This window comes from Periplaneta americana, chromosome 4, assembly GCF_040183065.1.
Source record: "Periplaneta americana isolate PAMFEO1 chromosome 4, P.americana_PAMFEO1_priV1, whole genome shotgun sequence".
NCBI classification, from domain to species: Eukaryota; Metazoa; Arthropoda; class Insecta; order Blattodea; family Blattidae; genus Periplaneta; species Periplaneta americana.
The window spans coordinates 192,543,062-192,566,268 of NC_091120.1; the positions used below are offsets into that span (position 1 = coordinate 192,543,062).

Below are 23,207 nucleotides of genomic sequence, written 5' to 3' on the forward strand. Positions count from 1 at the left end.
AGTCTTTTAGGAATCACTCTTACGTGATCCTCAGTAAACTTCATGCCAAAGAAAGAGACGCTTGTTGAAGTTTGTGCATGCTAGCCACAACAAACACGTGAAATTACCTCTGCGTTGAGTGCAACTTTCCCTCTCGGGTCAAGGCATATATACGTACCTGCAAGTACGAAATCAATGCGCGAGCATATACTCTTGAAAATTACCTGTTGCCCCGTGAGTTTTGCACAGACTTCCGTCTTGCAGCTCTTCAGATCTTGTTTACGGAGTTCAGATCTACACACACTCGCCTTCTACTCACAGAGGACTTCGCCTAACCTAACCCATATACAGTAATAAGGAGTCTTGCACAACTCGCTACTATATGAAGACTTGGATAGTCTGCCAAGACTGCCTGGTTTCTGTTAATGAGCAAAATCCATGTAATATTGAAATAACTGCAAAATATATCGGCAGAGAAATATGTTCTAACTGGATGCTTTATGAAGTCATCCAAAAGATACCATCAACTTATGTGAAACTTATGTACGGCCTATAGATATGTAGGTTGTATTGTAAAATTAGTTCACTTATTAATTAGGTTATTTTATGTATTATTATTAATTGTAATTATTGTGTAAAATTGTATTGTATATTCTTATTGTATTGTGTATTGTATAATTGTATTGTGTATTTTAATTTTATTGTGTATTGTATAAATGTATTGTGTATTGTATAATTGTATTGTGTATTGTAATTTTATTGTGTATTGTATAATTGTATTGTGTATTGTAATTTTATTGTGTATTGTATAATTGCATTGTGTATTGTATAATTGCATTGTGTATTGTATAATTGCATTGTGTATTGTATAATTGTATTGTGTATTGTAATTTTATTGTGTATTGAATAATTGCATTGTGTATTGTATAATTGTATTCTGTATTGTATAATTGTATTGTGTATTGTATAATTGTATTGTGTATTGTAATTTTATTGTGTGTTGTAATTTTATTGTGTATTGTATAATTGTATTGTGTATTGTAATTTTATTGTGTATTGTATAATTGTATTGTGTATTGTAATTTTACTGGGTATTGTATAATTGTATTGTGTATTGTATAATTGTATTGTGTATTGTAATTTTATTGTGTTGTAATTTTATTGTGTATTGTATAATTGTATTATGTATTGTAATTTTATTGTGTATTGTATAATTGTATTGTGCATTGTAATTTTATTGTGTATTATATAATTGTTTTGTGTATTGTAATTTTATTGTGTATTGTATAATTGTATTGTGTATTGTAATTTTATTGTGTATTGTTTATACTGGGTGTTCATTTCATAGTGTGTCATGACGTCACTGTTGTGAGTCAGCGATTTGAAGCGACTTTCAGCTTTTATGTCAGAGAAGTTGCCTATTAATCAAGGCGTTCAATCTGAACTTGAGAACGTGTATGGTATAACTTGAACGTCGTAGCAACAGATGACGGTCTGTATGCTACCATAACCTCTTTCGAACTGTGTTTTGCGCGGGCAAGTCGTACGCAGGGTATTTGTTATCATCGGTTGCGTACGGAAACATTCCACAACACAAATCAAATGCTCCGTGTCCATGTTGACTGTCGAAGTTAATGTCAACAAATACGTAAGTAAACGTCTTGACCCTCTCCCCATATCCCGACAGTAAGAAAAAAATCACCTCAGTACGTGTTTCCAAACAGTTCACATTCCTCCCACTACCGGCGATACCGTACGTATCGGTAAGTACCTACTCTTCAGAATGAACGCCGTACTTGCTAGGCAACTTCTCTGGCACATAGGTAATACGCCTCTGCGGAAGTGTAGGAAGATTGAATTCTCTAGGCTCATCGACTAGCCACATGACGACATACAGCGAGCCATGACACACTTTGAACTGAACACGCAGTATTGTGTATACCACTGCCACCGGGTGCTTGCCCAGTTGCAGTGTAAATAAATACATACATACATACATCAATAAATAATAGTCATAACTAGGGCTAGGATTTTGATGACCTATAAATCATGAAAAAATGTTCTAAAAACAATGCATTTATGACCTAAAAATCTTTCAAAAATGCCCTTAAAATTGATCTTACATAATTGGCTTAGTAGGAAAAGAAGTTTTGTACTGCTTAATATTTAAACTAGTAATTAAATTAAATTCTAGTACCAACATTTAAGTTTATTTAATTTTACATAATTTTTTCTAAGTTGTACACTTTAATTATTTCACCTGATGTAGTTCCACGTAGTCCACCACAAGGCCACTCTTGTCTGTAACTAACAGGCATAGAGGAGTCTATATTGAAGGGGTGATTGGGCTGATCCATTCATTACATGGGGAGGAAAATAAAATACAAAATAATAGTTATTAATGGACAAAATATAAAGAGAAAATATCAAAGGAAATAAACATTTTACGTTAATAAAGCGGATTTATGGCCAAAATTAAATGAAAATGCCTCAGAAATGACCGAATAAAACAAAAAATGCTCTTATGTGTTGAAACAGACAAAAAAATGACCTAACAAATATGTCTTAAAACACTTAGTTTGTCACATAACATATAAATACTAAAGCAGCTACGTTTCTGGCTTACTAGAAAAAAAAATGCAATTTCATCAAAATCCTAGCCCTAGTAATAACTAAGGCTCGGGACTTGATGACCTAAAAATCACAGAAAAATGACCTATGAAAATGTCTGAAAATTTAACATTAAAATTAAAAAATTTGCCATGATTTTAATGGTAAAATACAAACAAAATAGTGTACTTCCATCTGTGGAAAATATGTCACCAAAATCAGTCACTAACTGTCGCACAAAAAACTTTGCTTTGTTTTACTTTCGGCATTTTTACGTTTCAGTTATGAGATACAATAAGCTGACTTCGGGCACTGTGGTTACAGTATCTGTTTTGCTGCGTTGAATGGGGGGAAGCACGTAACACACGTGATCAGGTGTCAAGGCTGATACAACCATAAGGAAAATTCTTGTAAGACGCAATCGAATTGCGTAAACAATCTGGAGTAGGTTCTAGAATATAGGCTACGACTACAGCTTAAAAAATGTCCGTTCATAAGCAGAAAAAGGGCAAAAATTTTCTAAAAAAAGTGGAACTTTTCCTAAAAATGACCAATAGACAATAAAAGACCGAAAAATAAAAAAAAAATGCAAATTAAAGTAGACTATATTAGTTCGTGTTGAAATGAAACGACTTTATATTGCATTCTGAGTTGTCTATGACACAGTATTTACTTACAAATAGCTTTTAAGAATACCGGAGGTTTATTGCCGCCCACACATAAGCCCATTGGTCCTTATCCTGAGCGAGATTAACCCAGTCTCTATCATCTTATCCCACCTCCCTCAAATCCATTTTAATATTATCCTCCCACCTACGTCTCGGCCTCACCAAAGGTCTTATAAAGGTGACATATGACCGTGATTGATTGAGCTGAACGAATTGTTATAGGGGATTGATTAATGATTGCATGAGCGAAAAAGTCACGGAAATTGCAATGATAATATTTTATTTATCTACTTCTGTTATGAAAATAGGCCATTTTTGACACTTTCCTGTTACAAAAGTATCACTCTTTTCTCTTATATAAGATGAAATACGTGTTGTTTCAAATTTCTACACAGTAACGTTTTATAGAAAAAAAAATTATAAGACGCTCTTGGCAAGCGAAACAAATAGCGAAAATAATATTTGCCACCGGCGTGGCTGAGTGGTGTAACTTATACAGGGACATCATTTTATTTTTACCTCAATTTTTATTGTACTTGAGTTTTTGAATGTACTTCACTCCCACCCCTTCTACTAATGAAGTTCAACCGTCCTCCACGCAGATCCAAGACCGCATATACAGTCATAGTAGCCTTACGGTCATAGTAAACAGTCCGTTCCAAAAATATTTTCGCGTTTTCCAGGACGAAAGAGCTTTCAATATTGCATCATTTTCGCACAGGTACTGTCGTCCATTTGCCTACGTCGCATCCCGGTTTCCCCCGCCTGCTGCTATTCGCCTCTCTGTACAGTCTAGTGCCTGGGCTGTCTTATCTCTTTTCTGAGAACATTAATTTCTGTTAGGAATTGGACATCTATATAATATTATACCCATACAACTGTTTAAAATAACTTAAATAAAAGGGCCTCGTTAAGTAATTAACTGTCACGTGATTTCCCCCCTTTCTACGATCCTGCGACATAACCACTTGGACGTACAGTAGATAGCATGTCTGAGTAATTTCATCTTTTCAGATCGGGCAGAAGTGAAGATTGAATTTACAGTACGTAAGGTACTCTTTTAAAGAGTAGGTACAGAATTATTTCAACATGAGTTACTAGTACGAAGGACGAAACTGGTAATTGGAATTACACACATTAGAACTGAAGCCTATATCGAAATGAACGGCCACCATTTTGAAAAATGTGTTTAAATATCTATATTATGATTATTTTTCAATTCAACTTCATTCTCTATAGTGTACGCTAATGTACTGTAGACAGTATAATATACACTGCATAATGAATATGTCCGCATGGACAGCTGAGTTCGTGAGTAAAAACACTCATTGTTAATACTGTACTGTATTTTGATTAAACAAAAACCTAATGAAAATTATCAAACTCAAAAGCGTGATATTTCCTAGTTTATGAAAATGGATGAACTACTTTTGTTCCCTCCTATACCTAGTAAAGTGATTTGTTTGTATTTTACGCCAGTATCATCGAACTCCAGTCGTGGAAGGGGGTAGCAAACGGTGTTAAGAACCGGTGAACTAAAGGTAGAGCCAGGTTAATATTAAAAATGTTAGTAAATATAAAATGATGTCCCTGTATTTGTTCTCGTATACCGAATACATCACTAGGTTTACGCTCTGGTAGAAAAGTGTTCTTCATAGATGATGATGATGATGATGATGATGATGATGATGATGATGATGATGATGATGATGATGATGATGATGATGATGATGATGATGATGATGATGAATAATTGGATATCAAAATATGTCTGGAGTAGTTTTGGTTGTTCTTTAACTTTCATAGTTCATTTCTGCCTTCCACTTTTGCCAAGACAACAGATTCTAAATTGTTTGCGTTTCGTGGGACCACAAAAGCATGGCTTGGCTTAGTTTGTTGACATTTACGTATCGGTCTTTGAGATTCGGCAGCCTGGCCGCATGTACTGCTTTGTGGAGGCTTCCCCAAGGCACATGCATAATTCAACGTCACCAAGCTAACCAGACTCTGAGCTCTGTGACGTTAAACTTCCTAAAGAGACCACAGCTCAGTCTGTTCCGTTAGAGGGTAAGATGCTACGTACAAAGACTTTTATAATCAATAATAATCAGTACAAGGAGGGCAGGATGTTGTGCAGGTGTGGCTCCAACTGTTACCTCTTGTGTATCTATGCCGAAACCACCTCTTGGAGGTTTTGTGCGTGATGCGTCTGTACATTCCCTTTGAACAGACTCTTCCCAGCAATCTGATACACGTGATGATGTCGATCATAATGGCGGGTTTGATGTTCTATAACAGGCATCGCAAAACGTCACAAATTCATGACGGAATATAAATACTAGAGCTGGGGACGGAGCGGTTCGGTTCGGAGCAGTTATTGTGACGTCATTACTCGGTTGAACCGAGTACAGTACCGAGTACAAATTTGTGGCGGAAGATTTAAAATTTATATAGACTGAGTCGATTTTAGAACGTACTTTGAAAGTGAAACCAAGCGTGTTTTAAAAGCGTTGTAGTAAAGCGCTTTCGCTTTGCCAATTGACGAGAAAAAAGTGCTTCTCTTCATTGCAAAATGGCGGTTGCAAAATTAATTAGCGTGATTACAATTATTTTCGGAGTTATTTTGTATCAAAGGCCTATTTAACTTTCAGTGTTGTTATATATGACAGACGAAATAAAATTGATAAAATAATTTATAATACTAACAACTAATAAATTAACATGTGAGGTAAACGTTAAACGCTGCAGCTAAGTAAAAAAGAAGATAGAAAGAAACGGGCTCCATGAAGCGCTGCCTAAAACACTTAAAAATAACACACAAAATTATTTGCTATTACGGAAAGTGGATAAAGTAATCAATAAAACGTGGAATCTTAAACTGAAGAACATAATGTTTATTTATTTTATAACATTACTAGCCTTCAATACAACCATGTTCTCTTTAAGTGAAGAGTAATATGATTGATAAATTAAAGTAATTAGGTAATATAATTCGTAGAAATAAATACAAATAAAATGATGACTGATGAGGTAACACAAATCCAATAAACACAAATAGAAGAAAAATATAATGCACTTCCTTTTTAACATATTTTAATATTAATCAAACACTCTATTATTATTATTATTATTATTATTACTATTATTATGTATAGTAATATGTTCAGACTGTCAGTGTTCATTAGGTCCACTTGACAGGTCATATAATAGGATGAATTCCTCTTCAATACTAGAGGCCTTTCAGCCCGCCTTGGGGTTAAGGAAATAATTTGTCCCGCAGCAGAAAATATTTAAATACAACAGTACCTACATTGTTGTCTGCTACAATTAAATAAAACACAAGAACTCTGTTTGAACGTTTGAACTGACCGGTAACGGCTACGGTTAACCGAGTAACTTCGGAGCTCCGTTGCCAAGCACATAAACCGATAGAACCGAGTAACTCAACAGTTCTACTCGCTCCGTCCCCAGCTCTAACTAGTGCGTAAAAAAGTAAGTAATGACTTTAAGCACTGATATTACTATCTCGTTTTGAGCTTCAGAAGTTGTAGTCCTATTGACTGGAAGTCTTCTAATGTATTTGTACCTGTGTTTTTTTTTAATTTATCTTACTACTCTTTTTGAACTGCTGTTGTTATCTAGCGTCTGAATAAGATGAAGGTAATAATCCCAACGAAATGAGTCAAGGATCCAACGCCGAAAGTTACCCAGCATTTTCTCATAATGGGTTGAGGGAAAACCCCGGAAAAAACCTCAACTAACCTCCCAACCAGGATTTGAACAGTCAGAAATGCTAACCACCTGTGTTTTACTGGTCAGCATGTAGTCAGAGTATTTCTTTTGTTTCAGAACAAAGTGGATCGCAACAAACAGGCAAGAAGAAGACGAGCTTTTCGCGCTTCCTTCGAGGGTTGAAGACAGGCCACCGCAAGGAGAAGAATTCGGGTAGTTCTCCACGACACAGCAGGGCAAGCGCTAGAGGACCCCACGCTGGAAGGGTGAGTGCAATAATGATCAGTACAAATGACACATTTCAGCAACTGAGAATTAAAACTTTAGCACTTCATAAATCAGAGTTAGCAAATTACAACAATTTTAATGTTACAATGTAGCATTTTGTAGTGTTTTTGGGAGGGACTTTTTTATTAAAAATTTGGTGGTAGAAATTCGATGTAATCAATATGTTAATAGGTGGATCTCCTAGATTTTACAGTTAAAATTCTTGAAAATAATAAATCTGTAAAGAATATATTATAAAATTACAGTGAAATCGTGAGCATTAAGAAACATACCAAAAGATAAGGTGCGATTTTATCCTGACCCATCTTGCTACTCGATCACGATCACCCGCTACTTATACAACTTGTTCTTGAATGAACACTGGATCTAAAGAGATCACTCACATAGGCAGCCAATATTTCATCACCATCACCACACAGACTAGTTGAAAACTCGATATAATGGTACAGATAACAACAAAGAGGGTATCAGGTAGGTCACTTTCCTTCGCTGTTCATGGTGCAGAAGGTACCACGGAGATGTGACCAAACAATTCGAAAATATGTAAGAATCTGTAAGTGGTGAGCCTTTTAGATAGGGCTACATAGATTCTGATATTTTATTTTTATAAAAACACAAAAAGTCTCATAAAATGTAATTTCGTTCGTATTTCGCTGAAGCACATTTCGTATTTTATCGCGGATTAGAAAAGTACACAATTGCCTATATTTAACATGCTTTTAAACATAATATTTATTATACAAGTTTAAAATTGTTAAAATTTTATGCTTTTAGATTTTATTTAATTTTGCTATTTCAACGAATCACTACAGACGTTTAATGTCTCATATATATATATATATATATATATATATATATATATATATATATATACAGTCTTACTAATAAACCGTGTATAGTTTTTATACGGGACTTATGCAAAGTAGAGACAGAAAACGTTACTAATAAACCCTGCATAAGCGATTGATGTATAAACAGGCTGTAACTATACAATGGGAATTGCTTTGCAGTAGTTATATACACGAAACCCCTTGTTTAAGCGTTGTATATAGAGAAAAAAAATGGCCGCCCTCTAACAGCTGTTCGTATCGACTGTCATTTTATGATGATGGTTGCCTTGTAAGCACAGAAGGACAAACCAGAGAGCACAGAATAATTAGAATAATATTGCTGTAGCTTGTACTCTTTGACCAAAATATAGTGTGGTAATCGATCAGAGCCAGTTGTACTATCGATACTTAACACGGCACAATAGAGCGCTCTACCGGATGCAATAGAGAATCTCAGATATTCTATTACCTTTGGTAATGAAGTAATGACGAAACTATTACGTAGCTGTGTAACAGTTGTACTGTTATACACGACGTATGTAGTGATTATTAGTAAGGAATTTACACACGACTTATAAACGAGCTACTCATTGTATAAGTATAAGACAGAGTTTTTATTAGGTAGACCGATAATTTATAAATAAGTTATAAGTAATCGTAATGATAAGCTATGAAATGGTTATATATAACATAATATATGAATAAAATTCATGCAATCATTTTGTAAATAGTAATATCACTAATTTATTTATTAGTGTACTTAATGTATTTCAATGTACTTGATATGATTACAATATTTTGTCCTAGACAATTTATCTGTTACGGTAACAATTGTTATTAGGGGAGAAAAATTCACTCCAGCGCCGGGGATTGACCCAATATTAATAGAATTTTTCTCCTCTAATGACAATTGTTATCATAACGCAGTCATAACAAATGACGCCCATAGGCGCAAGCGTGCGCTTTAGAGCTCAGGAGAGCCTGAGCGCTTTACAGAGGAAAGGAACGAGACAGACGAAAGAGGTGGTATATGCCACTTGGTCGAGCTATATTCAAGAATGGCCAGCACTGATTCAATAGATAAAGGGAAGAGAACTTATTAAAACTGTATCCATGTTAATTTTTATATTTATCTGAGAAGTATAAGTACATTATAAGAATATAAGTTTCAATTTTAATGCTCATTTTTGACAAATTTGCTTTTTCATTCTAAATGAATATCTTCTCTTCATTTTTACAGAAAAGTGAAATTTTCAGATGTTTGTTAAGTAGCCTTATACGTACTGAAACAATGTTTTCATAAATCTAACATATCGTAAATACGTATTACTGAAGATACTGTATTACAAATTTTGAAAATATTCGCATGGAAAATGTTTGTAAGGAAATGAATTAACAAAGCAACTACTGTTAAATCATAAACAAAAGATATGTGCCGATGTGCTGTAAAAACGTCAGCTCTATAGCTTCAGCACATTTCGAGAAAATAATTTAATATTCTGATGATTGGAATTTGCGCATAATGCGATACGAGTTTTGTTATGTAATATTAGTTACAGTTAAAACTTATACCTAGGTAACTTTGCTTTCTACTATAATATTGTTTTGATTAGTTTAGCCTTATAAAAGTAATCAATAAAGATACCATCAATATCAATTCCAACTTCTCATGTCATATTCAGTCTCTTTCTTTATGAATGATGTGTTTCATTCACTTAGTACAGTATAGTTAAACTACTATCGAATTTATGTGAATATTCCTTCTTAACTCTTTATTATGTTATTAACGTTTAAAACACAACTGCAATATTAAGAAATTGGTATTAGTACTTTTGTTTTACAGATAATATAGATAATATCAAACAGAAAGAAACCATATAAAACTGACACAAAATTTCACGTTCCACCTGAAGTTTGTACACCACTGTTTTCTTATTCCAAAAAGGCTACTTATTCATATACAATAGCTGGGTAACTTTCGGTGTTGGACCCCGGACTCATTTCACCGGCATTATCATCTTCATCTCATTCAGACGCTAAATAACCTAAGCTGTTGATAAAGCGTCGTAAAATAACCTACTAAAATAAAATAAAAATAAAAATTCATATACAATATCCTTCCTCCTTCCATACCTAGCGCTTGATGCCCGCGCACGACGTCAAGGTCAGAAAAATACGCTTGTTTTGACATCACTGCCATAACGGATAAATTCTATAGGACCAAATATTAATCATTACGTATATCTACTTTAAACACTAAAGCCTATAAATATTGAAGTAAACTTTTGTAATGAAAATCTTTAATCGCACAGGCATCACTACTCACGCCCCTTAAGAAAATATCAGTAAAGGTCTAAACGCGTGATCTGATTCGATGTGTGATAGTGATCGCCGTAAAATTCCAGCACAGCTGCTTGTTTGCATTTTTCCTTTATCGTGGATATAGGTCAGCAGGCCGGGACGCCACAGAATGCGATGCCACTTCAACTTGGCCTTTACTGAGGACCGCACAAAGAAGAGCCTGTCCCTCCCGGACTGTGCCCTTGCCCTCTGAGTACATGCCGGAGACGTTGCTAGAATTCCCACGCCCCTAATTAAAGCCGGGAAGAAATGCTTAGGCCGCCATCTCGGGTAAATTCGTAGCCAAGACTTAAGGGGGGCGCGAAGAACACGACACCATCCTCTGCTGAATTACAGCGACGTTGCTGTTACGGGCTTTTCCAATGTCATCGCTACCCTCGGAAATTAATTACCGGTATGTTATTTTATTCTTCACGTAATTATTTCCTAATTTTTGTTATCGCTGCTTATTTGCCACTGCATAAAGTTATCAGTAGTAATGTCACAAGTGGTGATAATTCAGTTGAGTATAACCAAGCTGCGGATTTTTAGGCACTAAAACAGTTGAAATAGGTAGACAAAATAGGCATTCAAACTTCTAAAATAGGCACTTAAAAAGGCACTAACAAATTTCTAACACGGCCATAGCGTTGCATTATACACTACTTTCTATAGAAATGTCATTATGGCAGTAAATAATTAAATATTCCTCCAAATGTTGTATTGAGAACTGATGTCTGTTGTCTGTAAGAATGTATGAATGTATGTATTTATTAACACTACAATTGGGTATACAGCCGGTGGTAGTGATATATAATATACAATAATTACATTTACATGAAATAAAATAAAATAAACGTAAATCTATAAATAGTAGATGCAATAAACCTAGGACTATAAATAAAAACTATTCTATAATAACGCCTACGATAAGAAAAAGTAAATCTAACTTGTAAGTACTTCTATTTCACCCAACTATTACCAATTTAAGTAATTACATGATGAATGTTCTTAAATTGGGAGAAACTCTTTTCCACTTCACATGAAATGATGGGCAATACTTCAGGAATCCAATCTCAACTGGGGAACAAACCAATGGGAACGCAGTAATGTCAATGTATTTTCCAATCAGTGCTTCTGATGACTTTTGCTTTGGCATATCTCCACGGTATACTTCACGTATTACAGCAGAAAACTCAACTGCATACTCAATTCACAAACTCATGAAACGGATACACAGTTTAAAATAACTACCCTGGTCAACTACCACAATGATTCAAGCGGCTTTCGAAATACATTTTTTCTTATTGGTTTATTTTAAATTATTCGATTTCTCCGCGCTCTGGTGGCAGTAAAACGTAACACACAAAATTATCGATAGTTCTATATCACTTCCCTCTGCTAGATAAAAAAGAAACAAAATACAGATTCAAAAAATGTCGATAGAATGGTTAGTAAATTCAAGTATAATATATAATACGGATATAATTTAGGCAATTTTTAGGCATTTATAAGCAAATAGGCATTTACTAGTGAAATCGGCAATTATAGGCACTATAGAATGCGCATATAATACTCACAATGTCTTAAAATGGATATGTAACCCAAAATCTTCCGCTTTCAGGTTAAGGATTAAAATAGGCATAAATCCGCAGCTTACATGTAACGAATGTTATTGTACGGAGAAAAACCAGGGGAAGGGGTGCAATAACTGAGTAAGCTACCGAAGCAGTGGTTGTTGTTATACAGGGACATAATATTATTTTTACTTCAATTTTTATTGTACCTGAACTTTTTAATGTACAGTAGCTGCAAAAAAATGGACCGACCCTTGTAGCTGATTTCAGAGCCTTGTTCACTCCAGAGCACGATAGTCTAGTAACTAAGACTTTCGTTGTTCGAATCGTGCCTAGGAAGGAAAATTTTTTTGTTCCTTATTTAAATTTATTCCCAATACTTTTAGATTGCTGGTAAAATTCATGTTCTGGAAATAATAAATTAATTAAGTTGTAAAATACTTGGTACATTCATTAAGTTCTGAGACTGAGGGCATAGTGGCGGTGTGGTGCACTAGAACGGATAGGTGGCGCCGTGATATGGTACCTTGTCAGTTAGTCTCTCGTCCCAGCATCATACAGTTTCGTGCATATAGTGTAAGCAGAACTACGGTCATTGTTGTGACGGTGATTTGAATGCGCGCTTCGGAACTCGAGTATGTTGCAGTTTGAGCAACGGGCAAACGTCACGTTCTGTCAGAAATTAGGCGAAACTGCTATAACCGATCATAACTGGAGACGAAACATGGTGTTTCCTTTACGATCCGCAACTGAAGCGACAATCCGCCACCTGGAAAACGCCATTATTTCCACGACAGAAAAATCCGCAACAAGACAGGTCAAAAGGCAAGGTGATGCTTTAACAGTTTTTTTTTATTCAAATGGAATTGTTCACATAGAATTCATCCCACAAGGTGCAACTGTAGACAAGATCCTCTACAAAGAGATTCTTGGCCGTTTACGCAATTCAATTCGTCGTAAGCGTCCTGAGCTTTGGCATAGGAAGAATTGGCTGTTGCTACACGACAACGCCCCTGCACATCGCTCCATCCTTGTCCAAGAGGAACTTGCAAGGCAACAGGTCGCTGTTTTGCCACACCCTCCGTACTCACCTGATCTCGCACCATGCGATTTTTTTTTCTCTTTTCCCTCATGAAATCAATCATACTTAAGCGTAATTTTTATGCGGCCGAAAAGGTCATGACTGCCACAAGAGAAGCCGTACGGCATCTTCCTGCCAACATCTTTCAGCAGTGCTTCCAGGTCTGACTCTGCGGTACACAGGATAGCTGCAAACAGTAGGTACAGCGTAGTAAAGCAAACGTCAGTACTGAAGGAACATGAGAACAGTTCGGTTCTAGTGTTACGATGCCTAAGGCGGAGCAAATTCGTTCGGCAAAGTTAAGAGACAATTCTGAATATGGTGATATTTTTGTTAATTGATTCAAGCATAAAACAAATTGGAATACATTGAATCGAATTATGGGTTTATTCCTGATTGTATAACAGCTTTAGAAAAGTCTGGTACAAAACTGGTTGATCAGATTTCCCTACTGCGAAATATCTGGAAGAAAGTGACTCAAGTAGATGATAAAATTGGTAAAATAATATCTGCGAAAATAACAAATAAGTTGAAAAAAATGGTGGATATTATAAACTCTGAAAGATTAGTGACAGTATTTCTGGAGATAAGGATTCCTTTGAAGAACTAACAGAAGTTGAAAAAAAATGTTTTACAGGATTTTACGTATGCCCCAGTTGACTCAACAGACGTAGAAAGAAGCTTCTCCACATATAAGGCCATGCTATCAGATAGACGAAAATCGTTTTCTGTTAATAACGTACAAATGTCATTTGTTGTGCAATGTAACAATATTTGGAAGAAATCAGATAACGTATCATATGTGCATTAATAAATCACATTCATTGTAAAGAAAAGGAAAAACAAAAAACAATTGTTTAAGTGCTTTTACGAATAGAATATCATGAACCCGTTACAAATAAACAGTGATTTTGTTTGCGTTCTGTATGAAATCATACATGTATACAGTATATTACTTGTTTTGGATGAAATGGTTAATTAGTTTTGTAATTTTGAAATCTTACTAAAGTATCTGTAGAAAATTAATTGTAGAAACGTTAGGGAACTGTGTCATTTCTATTGTGTCGTCTGTACGTCAACACATCATGTACTTGACCGTCGCTTGTACACAGGGAACACGTCGAGTAACGTCGGAACCCTTGCTATGATGCCATTCTGTCTGTCATGTGCTCCGTCTGCACCGCTCTCTTAATGACTGTACCACGTATAGCTGCAATCGAGATATTGCAACATGCATTTTGCAGTGTGTTTTCCATCATTATCTGAGAAACTTGTTTTTGGCGCTTAGCCCTTTTTAGAAAATTAGGTTTGAATCACAGATTTTAGTTCCTGTTCAGGATTTCCTTGTGTGGGACATAAATATATGTACATCTTACATAAATTAATTTATTCGTTGTTTTTATGTCCTTTAATGACATCAAACATTGCCTACTCTATTGTGCTTCAAATTCGTGAAACTCTGCATCACACCTGTGTTCTTTTTTAACTAGAAAGACTTTGAATTAGCACTGGGGTATGCACCGTGCCATAAAGCTTCTTTATACCGTTTAGTTTATGCTCCTGCAAACAGAGCATCGGGCGTTATTTCTGCATGGCATAATCGCGGATTCGTCTCGTGTATGATTTCACGTACAAAGACGGCGTCGTGAATGGCGTTCAGGGCGCCATACATTCTTTATTAATTTTCCTGTCCTCCGAGCCAGCGGTGTGCGGATTACAATTAATCATGGCTCTACATTCCAATTAGTTGGCAGTGGGTGAAGGAGTCATTGTGGCTGGAACACGCATTCATTAGTATTATCGACTTAGCAGCAGTGGGATAAAAATGCGAGCGAGTCCCTGTGTTCAGAACGGAAGATAAGTGACGCCCTCTCACGCTAAAAATGATAATAATGGTAGTGTTATACGTCTCTGGAACTACTTAATTCAACGTACGGCGTGTGCATGAATTTATAATAACTTTCCTGTCTTATTTAATCCAGCAAAAATGAGTCTTCTCTGTCATCCTGTGTGCATACTACCCGTTGGACGTTTCTCTCGATGCAGTAGTTATGCAATACTTCTTGCTATGTTTCTGAAAATACGAGAGGCAATCCATAAGTTTCCGGACTGCCCTAAATACTGCGTGTTCAGTTCAAAGTGTGTCATGGCTCGCTGTATGCCGTCATGTGGCTAGCCGATGAGCCTAGAGAATTCAATCTTCCTACACTTCCGCAGAGGCGTATTACCTCTGTGCTAGAGAAGTTGCCTGGCAAGTACGGCGTTCATTCTGAAGAGAACTTACGGTAACGACGGTAGTGGCAGGAATATGAACTGTTTGGAAACACGTAGCCTACTGAGGTGAATTTTTTCTTACTGCCGGGATATGGGGAGAGGGTTAAGACGATTACTTACGTATTTGTTGACATTAACTTCGACAGTCAACATGGACACGGAGCATTTCATTTGTGTTGTGGAATGTTGCCGTACTCAACCGATGATAACAAATACCCTGCGTACGATTTTCCCGCGCAAAACACAGTTCGAAAAAGGTTATGGTAGTACACAGACCGTACAGACCGCCATCTGTTGCTACGACGTTCAAGTTGTACCGTACACGTTCTCAAGTTCAGATTGAACGCCTTGATTAATAGGCAACTTATCTGACATAAAAGCTGAAACTCGCTTCAAATCGCTGACTCACAACAGTGACGTCATGACACACTTTGAAATGAACACCCAGTATAGGTAATACACAGGACGTAGGAAACAGAGAAATTATCTAGAACCGGGAAAACGCCTGGAATCTATACTAAATGCATCACTGGAAGGACAGAGAAGAAGACTAGCCATAAGGCGTACATGCAGAAATTAAAAAAAAAAAAAAAAATCGCAATAAATCCTTGTTATGTTTGCACTTGTAGAAGCTCAATTCTTAAGGGGACTAGGTACGTTGAAGTGGCCTAAATTAAAAAAAAAATGCTAATTTAGTGAAGAGTGGAGAGAAAAAGTCTAGAAGTACAAAAAGTCAGAAAACTGAAGAGTGACTGAGACAGTGTTATAAGGAAAAATATAACTTACTTATGGCTTTTAAGGAACCCGAAGGTTCATTGCCGCCCTCACATAAGGCCGCCATCGGTCCCTATCCTGAGCAAGATTAATCCAGTCTCTACCATCATATCCCACCTCCCTCAAACCATTTGCATATTATCCTCCCATCTACTTCTCGGCCTTCCCAAAGGTCTTTTCTCTCTCCGGTGTCCCAACTAACACTCTATATTCGTTTCTGGATTCGCCCATACGTGCTGCATGCCATGCCCATCTCAAACGTCTGGATTTAATATTCCTAATTATGTCAGGTGAAGAATACAATGCGTGCAGTTCTGTGTTGTGTAACTTTCTCCATTCTCCTGTAACTTCATGCCTCTTAGTCCCAAATATTTTCCTAAGCACCTTATTCTCAAACACTCTTAACCTCTGTTCGTCTCTCAAATTGAGAGTCCAAGTTTGACAAGCATACGAAACAATATAACTGTTTTAAAAATTCTAACTTTCAACTTTTTTGAGAGGAGACTGGATGATAAAAGCTTCTCAACCCAATAATAACAACATTTCCCATATTTATTCTGTGTTTGATTCCCTACTGAGTGTCATTTATATTTATTACTGTTGCTGCAAGATATTTGAATTTTTCCACCTCTTCAAAGAATAAATTTCCAATTTTTATATTTCCATTTAGTACAATATTCTGGTCACAAGACATAATCATATACTTTGTTTTTTTTTTTCGGAATTTACTTCCAAACCTATCGACCGTGTCCGTCGGCAATATGGCATTCGGCCGATTCTACGTGACGCTCTTTGAAATGATTTTAATTGTACAAATGCAGTTCTGAGATTTTTATCGAATACAGGACTTGACAGGGTGATTTAGTTTTTTTATTGACCCATTTTACTTATGCTCTGGACCCTTTACATCCGGAGGTTACATTTGTTATTTAGTATGTTTTTTTTTTAACATATTTGACATTGGGACCTTTTACATCCGAGTATTTTAGAAATGCACCAGATAAGTTATTTGTGGTAACATTTGTTTTATTATTTTATTGTTTCGTTTTAAATACTATTTACGGTCTGAAAAGTGCTCACTTTTATGATTTTTACGCATCACCTTGTTGAAACTGCATTTGCTTACCTCGTTTTAACCGTGACAACGCTCTTTAGTTCTTTTAAGCATTCTGATTATTGTATTTGTTTCGGTTCTATGAAGGATTTTAGATAAGGCCGCAAATAGCCATAGTAGCTGACGCGCCCTTTTTAAACCCCACTAACTATCTAACTTCCAAACCTATCTTTTTACTTGCTTCAAGTAAAATTTCTGTGTTGGAAAAATGTAAGCAACAGCATTATCATCACTTTTCATTACAGAGTAAATTTTTTACATCTTGTGGTTATTGCGAATACTCTCTCTAGTTTTGTGAGTTTTCGACGTTTTCGATGTTGTAATAATAATAGTAATTTATTTATTTATTTATTTATTATTTATTTATTATTAATATTTGTGTGCTGAACAACAGCCAGAGGCCAATTATAGTTCAGCACAATACACAAACAGAAGAAGGTGCAAAACAAAAATAAATAATATCTTAAATAATAAAAACATACATGAATACAATTGAGTACAAACAGTAAAAACTAATAATCAAAACGAAACTAAACCTTAAAAGGATCTAAATTGTGCCCATGCAAATTGGCATATTTTATGCATCTACAGATTGGGGAAAGTGATTTTGAATTTCGGTTATAAAAAATTTTTTGAAATCTTAAACCTTTTGTAGGAATATGAAGGCTGATATTGTTTATGATAGACTCACAATCAATATCACCCTTGATAACTTTGCAAAAAAATTGATAATCAAGATTTAGACGTCTAGCATAAAGGCTACAACAGTTAAAATATTTACAGGTAATATCATAGTTAAAGTCAGTGGAATTGGGTATATATCGAAAAGCACATAAGGAAATAAATTTTCTTTGAATATTTTCCAATTTAACCGAATCGGTTGAAGTAATGGAATTCCAGGCTACAGATGCATATTCAAGTTTAGAGCGAACCAAAGTAAAGTATAGAATTAATAGTGACTCAGGAGTAGAAAAAGAATAGGTTATAGACCTTATTAAACCAAGCATTCTCATTGAATGATTATAAATATATTGAACATGCTCGTGAAAGTATAATTTAGAATCGAGTAGTACATCAAGATCTTTTATAGAATTTTTCCTAATAATACAGGCGTTATTAAGAGAATAATTAAATTTTATGGAAGTAGTTTTTCGAGAGTACGAAATGACAAAAGTTTTTGTTTCATTAATTTTCATTCCATTAATGTCAGACCAAAGTTCAATGGAGTTAATATCATTTTGAAGAGTTTGGCAATCGGCAGAACTATTTATTGAGCGAAAGAGTTTGAGATCATCAGCAAATAACAGGTAGTTTGAACTTATTCTTTTACATATGTCATCAATAAATAATAAAAATAATAGAGGGCCCAATATAGATCCTTGGGGAACTCCACATAAACAATTAAATGGGTCCGAGAGAGAATCACCAACTCGAACACAACATTGTCTATTAGTTAAATAGTTTTCAAACCAGCTCACGTAGTTAGAAGAGAGACCAAAGTTTTTAAATTTATTTATCAGAATATTGTGAGGTACAACATCAAACGCTTTGCTAAAGTCGATATAAATTGAGTCAATTTGACCTTTGGTTTCAACAACAGGCATAACAAGATTAAGGTAGGATACTAAGTTTGTAGTTGTTGATTTACCTTTAGTAAAACCATGTTGTGCTGAATTAATTTTATTCTTAACATAAAATGAAACATGTTTGTGGATTATTTTTTCAAAAATTTTTGAGAAATTGTTTAATATTGAAATAGGTTTATAATTGGAAACAACATTTTTTTTACCATTCTTAAAGATAGGAATAACGGATGCTTCTTTCCAAAGCATAGGGTAATAATAATAATAATAATAATAATAATAATAATAATAATAATAATAATAATAATGATTTGATTTATTTAACCTGGCAGAGTTAAGGCCATACGGCCTTCTCTAACACTCAACCAAGAGTAAAGACTGCGTTACAAAAACACTACAAATTTACAAAGTACACTACAATTTTACACACAAAACTGAATAAGATAATAATAATAAAATGTAAACAACAAGTACAGTAGAAATCAGACATAATATATAACATACAGAAAGAAAGGAAAAAGCATAATAAAATGTGAACAGCAGGTCAAAATAAATGAGACATACAAAGTATAAAAAAGACAATTTTTCATAATAATAATAATAATAATAATAATAATAGTAATAATGATAATACTAATAATGATGATAATAATAATAGTAATAATACTAATAGTAGTAATGAAATAGTGCAGTACAAAGCATACAGTGAATACAATATTTTTAAGTGCACACAATAAGGAAAATTATGATTATATACAGCTAAACTTATCACATTAGATATATACCATTATCGGAAAATATGAAAACAAAAATATAAAATTAGTTGAATATCACTAGAATATATTTCAAAAAATATGAGTACGTGGAAACATGCAATACAACACTTGTCATAATAGTAAGTTAGTTTGGCAACTCGTCATAAGACAATTTTCTAACTTGGATTTGAAAGATTTCAATGTTCGGCAGCCCTTGACTTCAGGCGGCAGAGAGTTCCAGTGACGAGAGGTAGCAACAGTGAAAGATGAGGAATACAGAGATGATGTGTGAAGTGGAATTTCTAGCGTGTTATCGCGTTGTGATCGAGTATTAATATTATGATAGCGAGAGAGAGTATGAAAACGAGCGAATAAATAATAGGGGGATTAAGTGTGCATAATTCGATATAAGAGAGAAAGTGAGTGCAGATTTCTCCTCTCATGTAACATAAGCCATGATAACTTCTCGAAAGAAGGTGAGATATGATCATAGTATCGAACATTAAAATGAAGCGGACGCACGCGTTATGAACACACTTAAATATCTCTACCAGGTTAAATAAATAAATAAATAAATAAATAAATAAATAAATAAAATAAATAAAATAAATAAATATGAGCTACATGCCTTGCCCATCTCAAACGTCTAGATTTAATGTTCCTAATTATGTCAGGTGAAGAATACAAAGCGTGCAGTTCTACATTCTGTAAGTTTCTCCATTCTCCTGTAACTCCATCCCTCTTAGCCCCAGATATTTTCCTAAGCACCTTATTCTCAAACACTCTTAACCTCTGTTCCTCTCTCAAAGTGACAGTCCAAGTTTCACAACCATGCAGAACAACTGGTAGTATAACTGTTTTATAAATTCTAACTTTCAGGTTTTTGAGCGCAGACTAGATGACAAAAGCTTTTCGACCGAATAATAACAGGCATTTCCCATATGTTATTCTGCGTTTAATTTCCTCCCGAGTATCATTTATATTTGTTACTGTTGCTCCAAGATATTTGAATTTTTCCATCTCTTCAAAGGATAATTTTCCAATTTTTATATATTCATTTCGTACAATGTTCTGGTCAAAAGACATAATCATATACTTTGTCTTTTCGGGATTTTCTTCCAAACCTATCGCTTTACTTCAAGTAAAATTCCCGTGTTGGAAAAATGTAAGCAACAGCATGCATATGTGATCATTGCGAATTCTCTCTCTAGTTTCGTGAGTACCTCCACGTTTTCGACGGTGTAAATATTTTGTTTCGGAATCCATCTGTATGCTCGATACGATTCCGTTGATGCCACGACCTCAAGATTGCGTGAATTTTCGCCAGCATCTCGCGTGCCTAGACATCCACTAAGTGCTCCGTCCCACTTTGTAGTCTTGTCGACTGTATCAATTAAACACTGGCATCCCGGGGGTGGCAGCCAGACTCAACACAATGATGGCTTTGTCGGGGTTGGGGAGGGGGTGCCTTCCCTCTGTTTTCGGGGGTGGGGAGATCGGCCTGTTCCGAATTCAGGAAAAGTGGTCTGCCGGCCAGCTGGGGCACTGCTGCAGTATTAGAAGGCTTTCCGCTCCAAATAATTCCAAGCCGGCATGAACGCTTGACCCATGGCCATCATCAGCAGGGTGGTTCTGTGGGATTAATTCCATATGCAAGCCTCCCCCAACCTGCCTGCATCATGGTGGTGTGTGTCTGTAATATACACTATTCAGAGCAATAACACCACAACTCCACTCTAACTCGTGCTTTGCGTTGTCGAAGGACGTTGCAGAAGTTCTGAGAAATGACGAAGCCAACCGTTGTCCTAGTTTGTCAATCTCTCTTTCTTTCATAAGGGAAACTCTTGAAGAAGAGGGAGTGCAGAGGATAAAGGACAAAATACTCGTAAAATATAAAAAGACGAAGCCCTAAATATTTTCTAAACACCTTACTCTCGAACATTCTTAACCTCTGTCCGTCTCTCAAAGTGAGAGTCCACGTTTCACAACCATACAGAATAACCGGTAATATAATTGTTTTATAAATTCTAACTTTCAGTTTTTTGTGAAAAGAGCCTGGATGACAAAACCTTATCAATCGAATTCTGTGTTAAATTTCGTCTTGAGTGTCATTTATATTTGAAAAGTCCACTGCAAGAATGATGGATGTCATTTGGAATACATTTTTCAGGAGAAGCAATTGAAAGTTTGAAATGCTTAGTGCTCAAAGCTTAACTGTGATTTTCCGATCATTACTGGACAATGACCATGAGTGTTAATGCCATATAACTCTCTGTGCACATTCTATATGTCTTAAGCTATGCATTGAGAGTCTTGGTTCATTTTCGACAAGAAAGTGACATCCATCATTCTTGCAGTGGACTCTTCACTTGTTACTGTTGCTCCAAGGCATTTCAATTTTTCCATCATTTTAAAGGATGAATTTCCAATTTTTTATATTTTCATTTCATATTTTGTTCTTGTCACAAGACATAATCATATACTTCGTTTTTTCGGGACTTACTTCCAAATTTATCTCATTGCTTGCTTCAAGTAAAATTCCCATGTTTTCCCTAACCGTTTGTGGTTTTTGTTCAAATATATTCATTTCATTCGCTTAAACAAGCAGCTGATGTAACCCGTTCAATTCCAAACCCTCTATGTTTTCTTGGATTTTCTTAATTGCATATTCTAGAGGAAAATTAAGAAGTAGGGGTGATAGTGCATCTCCTTGCTTTAGTCCGCAGTGAATTGAAATAGTCAGACAGAAACTGGTCTATATATTGTGGATCTCTATCACCATGGCCGGAGTCCACACCTGTGGTTCGAATCCCGGTCGGGGCAAGTTATCTGGTTGAGGTTTTTTCCGGGGTTTTCCTTCAACCCAATACAAGCAAATGCTGGGTAACTTTAGGTGTTGGGCCCCGGACTCATTTCACCGGCATTATCACCTTCATATCATTCAGAGGCTAAATAACCTAGATGTTGATACAGCGTCGTAAAATAACCCAATAAAATAAAAACCATGGCCGGCGTGGATAGATAGAGGAGACGGCCTTCAGATACGGAGGGCAGCTGCGAATATATTGAATAAGCAGTCACGGACAGCCGATAAGGGATGGTCCTCCAGCTTGGGGGTTGGGCGAAACTAACAACCCATCACCGTAAAAAGAGCTTGTTACGAAACCCAAAAGAGACTTCGGAATTGGGCTGATTCTTTGGTGCGACCACACCAAAGGAATAAAGTTATGAAATTTGGTACCGTAGTTTCCCCTAACTATGGTCCACATTTTTTCACATTTTTCTTAGTATATTCAGTACTATTCATCCAGATTAAGTGAAATTTTGGCTTCGGACTCTTGTAAGTGTGTATTAAATAAATATTGACATATGTGTTTGAAATTATTTAATTACGAGTGTTAAAAAATAATAAGCATTGGCACATAGTTGTATTCTGAGTTGCCCAACTATGGTCCACTCATATATTCATGCTTGAAAGCATGAATGGACTATAACTGGAGCTGTAATTATTCGTAAATCAATACATTGAGTTTCTAATTTAAGGATAGAAACATAATCTAGCACATAAATATTAAAAATAAATGAAAGGTACATGGATTCTT

At 35.5% G+C, this 23,207-nt stretch overlaps 1 protein-coding gene across 1 annotated transcript in view; it reads left to right on the forward strand.

The window, feature by feature from the left end:
• Positions 1–23,207, forward strand: part of LOC138698983 (uncharacterized) — a 546,464-nt gene that overhangs the window by 209,920 nt on the left and 313,337 nt on the right. Inside the window, exon 5 of the mRNA XM_069825170.1 lies at positions 7,107–7,255. Coding sequence (XP_069681271.1) covers positions 7,107–7,255 — 149 coding nt within the window. The remainder of the gene's footprint in view (positions 1–7,106; positions 7,256–23,207) is intronic.